General features: G+C 38.1%; 2 protein-coding genes across 2 annotated transcripts; both read right to left on the bottom strand.

The window, feature by feature from the left end:
* Positions 1-1,121: 1,121 nt before the first annotated feature.
* Positions 1,122-5,870, bottom strand: LOC115996694 (uncharacterized protein ycf45). Its single transcript, XM_031236051.1, has 9 exons — positions 5,150-5,870; positions 4,396-4,610; positions 4,096-4,246; positions 3,803-3,994; positions 3,449-3,611; positions 3,022-3,326; positions 2,618-2,794; positions 2,340-2,495; positions 1,122-1,679 (listed from the first exon to the last, which is right to left on the bottom strand). Exons 1-9 carry the CDS (start codon positions 5,639-5,641, stop codon positions 1,383-1,385), a joined length of 2,148 nt encoding a protein of 715 aa, XP_031091911.1. The 5' UTR covers positions 5,642-5,870; the 3' UTR covers positions 1,122-1,382.
* Positions 5,871-7,378: 1,508 nt separating this feature from the next.
* On the bottom strand, positions 7,379-10,868 carry LOC115997423 (ACT domain-containing protein ACR10-like). The gene is made up of 6 exons (XM_031236977.1): positions 10,509-10,868; positions 9,634-9,858; positions 9,242-9,347; positions 8,570-8,900; positions 8,207-8,488; positions 7,379-8,003 (listed from the first exon to the last, which is right to left on the bottom strand). The coding sequence occupies exons 1-6, from the start codon at positions 10,660-10,662 to the stop codon at positions 7,851-7,853; spliced, it is 1,251 nt and encodes a 416-aa protein (XP_031092837.1). The 5' UTR covers positions 10,663-10,868; the 3' UTR covers positions 7,379-7,850.
* Between the last annotated feature and the right edge of the window lie 461 nt (positions 10,869-11,329).

The following is an 11,329-nucleotide window of genomic DNA, read 5'->3' as shown; positions in this document are numbered from 1 at the left end:
ATATATATATATATATATATATATATATATATATATATATATATATATATATATATATATATATATATATATATATATATATATCAATATTGACTTATTTCATTACATAATGCTAACGGTTGGATATAATTCTCGAAAACCCAAGAAAATGGAGAAAATAAAAAAATCCACAAAAGAAATAAACCAGGAAATTATTGGAAAAAATGGCATAAATGACATTTTAAGTGGTTATTTTGTGGTACAATTAAAAAGTGGGGTGGGTCCTTTTATGACTAGTTAACTTGTATAGCATAGTCTGCATAGAGGTTCTCTTTCACACGCACTTTTTCCACACACAAATTTCATCTCATTCACCTATTATCCATACTCGAATCCACATTGACACGACCCAAATTAGATGTGGACCCCACTTGGTCCACATTTAATTGTACCACAAAATGGCCACTTAAAATTCGAATGCTAACTAATTTAATGACATATAAGTTTTGATGTATATGGAAAAGTATAAAATAATATTTCATACATACTTTTCTCATTTCTCAACCTACTGAAGCACAAAGAGCCAACATCCCCACTGAGAATCGAAACAGCTATGCCACTTGACCACAAGGTCTTTGGCATGTAGCCTAACTTAATTTTAGGCAAAAATAACAATACCCTATAAGTTTACACTCACTAAAAAATACTCCCTCTGTCTCATTTTACCTGTCCTATTTACTATCCATTGGTCAAACGAACTCTTTCTTCATGGCTTATTTTCTTTAGTAATTTTTTTATTATTTTTAAATTTAATTTTTTGTGTTTAATAGTACTTTTAATGTAGTTTCTAAATATATAAATTTTATATATTAATGTTAAACTTAATATTATGAAAAATTGGATTAAAAATAACTTCAGTTAAGTCTCGTTAAACGAATCAGACAATCAAAATGGGACGGAGGTAGTAGTGAAGAAGATGTAAAAAAGTTAAAAATATCATATAATTATAATATACCATAATTGAAGAGTTCTCTATTTTGTAAATGAAATATGAGACTAACAAGTAACAAGGCTATAAAAAATAATTATTAAAATATTAATATATCATACCATAACTACACTTTAAAAAAATTAAGAAGTTAAGAAGGTATATTGCAATACAATTTTCCAGAAAGACAAATGTTATGCAGTGTCTAGTTAACCATTTTATGTACACTATACACTTTTAATTTCTGGTATTATTAAAACAAAAACAAAAACAAAAAACAAGGGAATGATTTACACTTGATCATCAAATAAATGTTAAGTTTACATAAGACAATACACATTTACATATACAACTACTGTACACTGTTTCAAACGTGTCATTGAATATGGAATTGTCTCACAATTAGAGACTTGACTTATTCCGGTAACAATGGCAGCCGAGCAACGGTAGCACCTCCGGTGCCGGTAGTGAATGAGATGCCGGAACTTATAGTCTGGCTTGAATGAGATTTAGAGTGCTTCACTGAAGCCTTGTTTAGTTTTTGAGGAAGGATTTGCAGCCTGGGGTTGAGTTCAGTACCTGAATTCTCTACAGCCAACTGGTAGCTCTCTACCAGCTTAACTTGCTGGGCTACTATCTCAGAACGCCTTGGAAGGAGCTCCACTGGCTCGCCCCCAGGTATCACTATGTACTCGATTGCAAGCCGAACTTCCTGTGATGTGACGATACGATTTAAACTAGATGACTTTGAGCACGGATAATGTTATGTATGTCGCTATAATCTTAAGCAAGACCGAGTAATTTAAGCCCCGGAGCATCAAATACTTTAGCTTCAGGTTTGAACTGACTGTAAGTATGTAAACACTGAGGCAAATGGCTGCTTTGAGGTTGATCAATTCCATAATCATCACCTTGTTGCATTTTTTTACTTTCATTTTGCACCCCAAACAGAAAACAAATATTGTGTTTCTAAAGACCTTGTGGTCAAGCGGTAAAGCTATCCCTCCCAAGTGAGAGGTCACAGGTTCAATCTCCAGTGGGGGCGTTGGCTCTTCGTGCTTCAGTAGGGTGTACACTGTGGTAAACACCACCTAGTGACCTTAGCCAGCAAAGGATCCCAAAGAGGTAAACCAGCCTAGGTTGCCCATAGTTGACCAGCTCAAGGCCAATAGGCCACTCCCACAGGGAGTCGAACTTGGAACCTTGTGGTTACCAAGCTAACAGCCCGACCAACTTGGTTGGGTTGCCCCTAACAGCAGTTATTTCTAACATCACCAAGTGTAAAATCAAATGAAGTGGTTAAAGCGGTGATAACTGATAAGTTGAATGCAAATTTTAAAATATAATGTGCTGAAAGGTTAAAGATGTGCACCTCCAAGGCATCAATCTCTTCCAGAGTTGGTTTTCTTTTTGGTGCATCGTCTTCAATTTCAATATCGAAGGCATTTTTGAGTGGTTGTTTTGAGCTAGATGAATGCATTCCAAGAATCATACGGGCTGCCTTCACCATTTGTGCCATTGTATTTGACTGCAATTAACCAACAAGCAGGAAATTGTAAAATGCAACTCCATCCTACTTTCCCAGAGAGATGCACAACGAATAATGGGAAACAAAGAAAAGTAATAGAAGGAAGGAGGAAGAAAAGGCACCTTGATCACAAACACAGGCACTTGGTGAAATTTGGCAACACTGCGGATCCAAGGATTCTGCTTCATTTCAGTACTAGTAGCCAGTATAGCATCTGCAGCACCTATATCATCAGTTGCGTCTATTTCATCTTCAAGCCCCATAGCAGTGGTCACTTCTAATAAATCAGCTTCTTGAATCTGAAAGCAGCCATGGAAAGATGGATTCAATTTCCATTACCTCTTAACCATAATTAGCAACAGCTTACAATTTTCTAACAGCAGATTCAAATAATAAATGCAAAGAAGAAATATAACACACAGATTTACTTACGCTTTATTCCCAAAAGTATGAATCACAGAGAATGAAAAAAGTAGAATCATAGCCGTTATTGTAAATTAATGTACAAAAAGTGCATAATATTTACCTTGTGAGTGTATACATACAGAGGGGAGATCCTCTTACTAAGAGGTCCATTTGTACCAGATTTCTTGGACTTGGGATTATCTTCGTCTTCATCATCAGATTCAAATTTAACATTTTTGTTATCATTATCAAAGTTCAGATAATAATCTTTATTCACTGTATCAAGTATTCTGCTATCTTCTTTGTCTACTTTATTGTCAGTTAGCTTAGATACATCAGCATGGTCCTCTTGAGTAGATGAAGAAGACTTCATTGACGTATTCAACTCAGCTTCCACCTGGCGGATTTCAAAGAGTGGAGATTTTCCTAGGTCCAGAAAAGAATCAAGCCACTGGTCACGATAAGTTTGAGAAGTACAACCCGCATTGGAAAAACTTTTAAGAATAAACTGGGAAAATTTTCAATGGGACAATAAGTACCCAATTTACCTGCAAGAATGGCATCAACAGTTGCATCTAATCTATGGTGAACACGGCACTCAGTTCTTGATATCATTTCAACAGCACATGTAAATGTAGACGGTCCTTTTCTCTCAAGAATTGTTTTCTGCACTTTTCTTTTCCTTGCTTCTTCATCACCAAGAGTAACACTCTGTTTCCAAATTAGAAAAAAAAGTTAATACAACAGGAACAATGGTATTGATATCTGATGTAAACTACTCCGTACAAGACAAGAACAATAAACAAAGGTAATACCAGAACTCCCTGGCATACATGTTATTGGCTTATTGCAGTTAAAAATAAACAGAGACGAAGTTAAAACAACACAAACAGGACATGCACCTCTATGCCACCAACAAGAAGCTGTAAAGAGGGATTTTTTATAATGCTCTCGATAGTGGTTCCATGAGCAGTTCCAACAAGCTGCACGCCTCTCTGAGCAATTGTGCTGGCAGCCAATGCTTCAAGCTCCGTTCCAATTTCGTCAATTATAATAGCTTGAGGCATATGATTTTCAACTGCCTCAATCATCACCTGCTTGGACATAACCAGATGAATAAATATTCGGCAGAAGAAGATTGGTACAGATTCAAGCTGCACAAAGCAAAAGCCAAAATACTAAGTTCACAACTCACATTGTGCTGCATGTTGACATTTGGAACCTGCATCCTTCTTGCAAGACCAATTCCACAATGAGGAACATCTCCATCACCCCCAATCTCATTCGATGTGTCAACAATAACAACACGTTTCTTTTGGTCATCTGCCAGCATCCGAGCTATTTCTCTGCACTTATAGAGCCTCAGCATCAATTACTATTCGTAGGCTAGCACCTCACTCCCTCAGTTTAGAAAAATAAGTAAAATGATAAGGCTGGAGAAATCTGTAATGAAATGCATTACAGAGAAAAAATTAAGCCATTAGAACATTCATGCCTGATTAACGTAGTCTTGCCAACTCCTGGAGGCCCTATAACTAATATGGAACCTCCTCCTTCAATCAAGTCCCGTATGATCTCAGCACTTCCAGATACAGCTCGACCAACTCGGCATGTAAGGCCAATGATTTGCATTTTACGGTTGCGGATAGCACTTATACGATGCAGGGAGTTGTCAATACCCGAACGGTTGTCATCAGAGAAATCACCAACCTAAAGAGTTAACTATTTTTTTAAGTAAACTCTGTATGAAAAATTACTTACAAGCATCCATCCATAATATGTATATTTAATATGTGTGAATGATCAACATGTATCCATGTAATATAGCCAAGAGACTTCTTATTATTCTACTCTAAAGTCTCTATCAAGCTTACATCAGAAATATAACCAAGAAATTCAGCACGGACGCTCAGTTGGTTTTTAGTAGTAAATCACTAAATTGTAGGTAAGGATTAAGGATTAAGTCAGAGTTACACCCAATGTGGTGAGCTTCTTGTGGCCATGGGCATGGTCTCCCATCTAATGGGGTCCTAAGTCACCTTAATTTAAGTCTCCACAGGCCAGGGTGTAGGGCAAGGGAATTTGCCTTTTGGGGTAAGAAATTCGATTTGTTGCTTCTTCAAAAGCAATATCTTCATGTTATTATTTTCATGATTGATTGATCTCAAACAAATTGCAGGGCTTTATTGATTAGAAAATCATTTAAGAAAGCACTAGCTGCTAATTGCATATATTAGTGTAAAAATGACCTTTGAGATGGCATGGCGTAGATCCTCAAGCTTCACAGGCTGATCCGAAACCACCCAATCTCCGGACGGAAACCGTGCAAGCGGCTTCCTACCCAAATCCATGACTATCTCAATTAACTCCCCGATTTCTTCATGCCTAACGAGCTCATTTCTCATCCTCGATGGCACAATCTGAAGGAACAAGTCCATGTCCGAGACGGGCGCATCCTGAGAACTCGACGTCGACGGCGACGGCGAGGTCGTCGAAATCGACTTCAACCAATTCGCGCGGGTGGTCCGGTCCCTCGGCCTCCTAATTTCCGGCGACTGAATCGACGACGAGATTGTGCTCCTGTTCCGCCCACGACATTTTCGACGGAATTCCTCAGAGAATGCTGGGGAGCCCGCCCGAGAGGTGTGCAGGTATGCAAAAGCTGAGATGGGGATTTGCTTAGCCGAGCACCATGAGCTCTGAACGTTAATCAAAACAAATTGCGAATTCAAAGCTCTCATACTATCTTCGGTTCTTCACAACTTCTTCTCTTTCAGTTAGCTATGTAAGCTGTACAAGAACTTTATATGGGCGCGCGATATTTGGACTGAATTTGGAGAGGAAGAAGATCACAGGAGAAATGGAAGATTCGTCGGGAATCTCCTCTGTGATTGGAGAACCGGTGGGGTCCACCGACGAGAAGAAATCGGAACGGGAATTGCTATCCACATGCGACACCAGACGCCGCCACGTGGTTGGCTGCCTACATTTTTGTGTTCGATGACGATGGTATACCCCGCGACTAGTCCCATTCATTTTTATTGTCTTTAAAATAGATTTTATCATTTTTAACGCAATAAACTTTACTTTTTTAATGCTAATTACTTCGAGAATAGTTATGAATAAATAATATATTATAATAGAGTCAGTAAATTTAACCAAGTGACGGAAGAAAATTTGGATTAGTTTTATCATGACAAAAATATTGAATATTTACGACAGAATTCCAAACGTGTGGAATGGTGTAATGCGGGACGTAAGGCGTGCACGCAAGCAAAATCAGAAGAGGATGAATTTTTTTGTTTTGCTGAAATTTCTATGGTCAAAGCTTCTGAAATTTCTTTCGTCAAAGCTTGTGTTTGTGTATACATGCATCTTGCTTGAGTGTTGATGATGATAGTGATATTTGCAGCGCCATATTCGCCATGCATAGGTTAGGGTAGCTGGATCAGTGCTTGAATTTGGCTCGAGAAGATTTTCAAGCAAAGAAGACGAAGACACATTTTAAAAGGTAATCTCATTGCAGTTTTTCATTCTTTTGTCCACTCCTCAAAACCTTTCCTATTTTGTCTACACTTTTTAAAAAGCTCTCAAACCAAGCTATGGCATGTGGTCAAACCCAGAGTTGGCTACAAAGTGTTCCACCTCTCTAGAGCAAAAGGAGTCAAACAGACATGAACGCGGCTTATTTGTCAGAGTTAATGCTAGGGTACATTTCCTATTTGTTATGGTTAATTGTATTTGTGTACATGGTCGGTGAAATATCCTTCTAGTCTAGTGGTTCTACGGGCTACGGCTAGTTCTTTGAACTTTGGGAGATAAAGGTCGGTAATAGATGCGGTTAGGTCGAGAGTGTCTAGGGTAGTTAAAAGTGCCAAAAGTCTCCTCCCTTGAGTAATAAATGCGCCTTATATAGGCGCGTTTAGGGACACATGTCAGGATTCCGACATGTCTTACACGTGCAAAGCGTGGGTTCATCGATTAGGGAAGTTGTGCCAAGTTTTTTGAGAAGACTAAAAAGATTATGGGACGTGACTAGACAACTTCTTTAGTGTAGAGGTATGCATGATAGGTCTGTGATACCAATCGCAAGTACTGCTTTCCTGATTAAACTTGACCGAGAGATCGGGAAGCGATCTAGATGGGCTCGACATTGTCCGGTTCAAATCGATTTGTCTCACATACGCCTGGTCGTGTACGTATAATCCTTATCACTATTTATGTGAGCTTTAATGAAAATGTTACTCTCCTAGATTTGTACAAAATGGTTAAAAGAATTTATTAGCTCAATTATTGATAGAGTAAGCATGTATAAATATCCTTAAAAAGGAGTGTTCGGGTTCGATTTTATAGCTCTCTAAAAGTAATAAAAAATTTATTCGCTTATTATCCATCTTAATGTTCTTGATTATTAACAAAGTGGTTGTATCGACCTAACCTCAACAATTGCAGTTGTAAAACCACAATTATAAAAAGTAAACAATAAAGATCTTAGATATGTAACATTTATATAAGTCACGATACACTATTCGATGCAAAAAATTTGACACGAGTTACATTTTAGTAAAAGGAAATGAATTTCCAACTCTGAAGATAACAAATGCCAAAGTATAAAGTATAAAGTCACTTTTCATAGATGACTTTACATATTACAACATCTGTGAAGATATTCTGTGCCCAGCTAGAGATGGCTACAGATGTTTGGAGGATGCAACAGACTAACAGCAGGCCCGGGCAGACGCTTAGCGTGTACAAAATTCGCGATAGCGGTTCAGTCACTGATAGCAGGGAGCCAGGAAGGGAGTGCTAATGGTGCGAAAATGGGAAATGTACAAGGAGAAGAGGAATGGAGGAGAGATGAAAGATACTGTATGCTAAACTTGGGGATGATCCTCTGTTGGGTGCGGGTGGATGGGATTCTGACCTCGACTTTTAAGGTTGCCTCGGGTTTTAAGGTTGCTCCAAGGCATCCCAGCCCATCAACATGTTCCTCACACATTCTTTGATCTTGTGCCTTGGCAAGTTGGAGCTGTCTGATTCATCGACCACGATCCTGAACACTTCCCACTCACGGTCATGAACCCGATGCCTGCCCGTCTCCACCTGGGAAGGGCGGGGAAAATGAGATTGGAAAGCGTTAGTGTTTTTGGTTATTAGACCGAGACAAATCACACACAGATCGAACTAGACTGTCACTGTTATTATAACGCCCTGTGATACACTGCACGAGTTAAATATAAAAAGCAGAAAAGCGTTTTGTTTTGTTGAGACGAGTAGCAAGAGAGGAAGGAGTAGGGCAATGGTACCGAAGAGATGTAGATGTTAAGCCTCTTGAGAACCAAAGTGATGTCATAGAACAAGAGGGGGCGCCCTTTACGAGTCAATTCAACTGGGTTGGCTACTAAGATCTCGGTCGCATTATCCCTGATAAACACGTCCACTCGGAGTGGACAGGCAAGATCTGAGCGCAATCGAGCACACAGAGTGTTTTGCTTCTCAGGGTCAAGTATCTTCTTCCTATCTTGCATTATAAATAGGTCCACCTCACAATATCCTTTTCCATTTGTAAAGAATCGCCCGTAAGAGACCTGATTAAAAACGATCTGATAAACTATTCGTATGACCAAAATTAACCACTGATTATAAGAAAGAACGCCCAACACTCTAACCTGGTAGTTGTAACCTTTGAGCGCACGCATGATATCATAGATGAGACCTTTCTGATCCCGGCAGGATATTTGAAGCAACGTGTGGGAGCGGCTGAGTTTGTTGTCAACCAACAAAGAAACAGCGTCTGCAGAAGGAACCCCGCTCGACTGGCCATCATACATCTCGAAGCTAAACTTGCTTTCTGTAAGCGGGGGTGGAAGAGGAGTTGGTAAACACGCGGTTACTTCAGCAGGAGCGAGCTCAGTCTCGGAGCTAATCATGGCATCCCCCACCACAGATTTCAAATGGTTAATCGCTTCCTCTTGTCTCATGTCAGTGTGAAGAAGTTTCCTGGGAAACGAAGGAATATAAAGCAGACTATTTAAATCGAATCCCACAAGATCAAAGAACTTAGTCTCACAAGATTTTTTTTGTGTCACCTGCAAATTTTGATTACTTAACAACTCCTAGACTCCTAGTGAAGAGTTAGTTTGCCAGAGACACAAGAAACAAAGTTCGGGAATCATAAAGCATCGGTTTAAAACTAAAATCCTAGTTCACATTGCGGGCATTTACATCTCCAAACAACAATCTTGTTTACTTAAACAGAAGGGGAACTGCAATAATTGCAAGCAATAGATTGCATTTGAATAAAAACTACTCGTAAAAAGGGTAACAAGCCAACAACAAACCTTGTGTCGTACAAATAGAAGAGGTTCATTAGCATCCCGTCTGGTGCAGCATATACTTTCACTAATTTGATTCCGAGCTCCAACTGACAAAGTGCTTTGGCAACATCTAAGGAAATGGTCCAAACAAAGAATATTTAAGTCTAGGCAAGAATATTCCTTCAAAGAAAGAAATTATTCAATTTCCATTTCAAGCAACATAAACAATTGTCTGTTTAAGATAGGCTACAAGTTTCCATTTCCCCTATAGAATGTTATGGAGACAAACAAGAATGTTTTCTAGTGGCTCACCAGACCAATGGTCGGTTTTAAATAAATAACTATTATCACTTCATAGAAAATTACACTCACACTCAACCATATCGAATTGAACTTAATTGCGGGACAAAGCTTACCATGTAAGAGCCCCGTCCAGCCATAAGAGCACCCAAACTTCAACAAGAAGATCTCCATTGGCTTGGGCTCCTGAACCTCCGGTCGAAAATAGTAAATACCAGATGCTGCCGGAGTACATAGTGGGCAGACTTCAAGAAGCCTTTGCCGCAGCAAATTCAAACTTATTATTGGCTTCCCAGTCACCCAGAAAACTATGAAACACCATTTAACATCAGTTTGAATATCTGCTATCCAAACAGTCAAGAACAAATCCATTAGCCCAAAATCCTAATGTCCACTTTAAGAAACAAAAACATAAAGAGATCCCAGTAAACATCAATGTCTGACAAAACATGTAATTCTAAGCCTCATGATTCATTGACAGCATAACAATCCTAATTTTAATTTCAGCTATTCAGTTGCCAGAGACATTGACGGTACAGGAAACGAGGATCTGAACAGCTAAAAGTTACAAACTTGAATGCAAAGAACAGTTAAAAAAAATTAATTCTGCCCCAAATGCTAATCCTCCCCGGGCGATTTACAGGAATTCCAAGACCAAAAAATATTTCCAAGGATGGGAGCAGGGTAACATATTTGGTGTTATCTAGAAACATAAGAATTAAATTATCTAGAAAATTAATTAAAATGTTTGGTTTGTTTAAGCAGAAAATTTTTAAAATCTCTAGCATATCTTTCTATATACAAACATTACAAAGAAAAAAAAACATAACGAATAATTGAAAATTTAATAAATCACTTGTAAATTGATAAACCATATCTCAAAAAATTCATGCAACAATAATATTCAAATTTCAAAACTGTACGTACATTAAACGAGAAAAGGGAAATTATATTGATGATATTAGGAGAAAGAGAAAACATTGTTGGGTACCTCCTCTGACAATGTTGAGGCCAGCTAACAAGATGACCCTGGAGAGGTCGCATCCAAGGCCAATCTTGTCAGGGCAACTAATCGTGATTATTGTCTCACCCCCTAATCCCTCTGCTTCCTTAATCACAACTGCATCTTCAGATATTATGCCCATTCGCGCTGATTCCTCCCTCTCCCTCTCCCTCTCCTTCTCCCTCTCCCTGTGTATGTATGTATTCTTATGATATGATGTTATGATACAATAGATTGGAAGGAGAAGGAGGGCCTCTAATGCATCACATTGTGGTGTTTAAATTAAACGCAGAGGCGAGAAGGGGCACATTTCTGATTTCATTGTGTCTCTATATTTCAATGGTGACGGTGATGAGACAGGCGGGAAGATCGGGGATTCATTCCGTCAATGAATTATGGAAATTGGAAAATCCCTATTTTCCCCTCAACTTTTTTCTTCCATATGCACTAGGAAATACGTATCATTTTTTTTGAAATGACATATCATTTTAATTACACTTCAGTTTCTTTTGATAATATTATTATGTTTTTTAATTTCATTTTCCTTCCACATTAATTGCAATATAACAATACTAAAGTATCATTTTAATTTTACTATAGTTTCATTTGATAATATACATTATTGCTTGAGCTCTATTTTTTGTTTAATTTTTCACACACACTAGTTTAATTATAGTAATGTTAAAGTATTATTTTAATTAATTACACATCATATCATTTGACAATACACGTTATTGTATGACTCTGGATTTTAGTTTCATTTTTCACACACACTAGTTTCATTATAGCAATACTAAAGTATCATTTTA

This window comes from Ipomoea triloba, chromosome 11 (assembly GCF_003576645.1).
Source record: "Ipomoea triloba cultivar NCNSP0323 chromosome 11, ASM357664v1".
NCBI lineage: Eukaryota > Viridiplantae > Streptophyta > Magnoliopsida > Solanales > Convolvulaceae > Ipomoea > Ipomoea triloba.
This window is presented reverse-complemented; position numbering and strand designations above follow the sequence as displayed.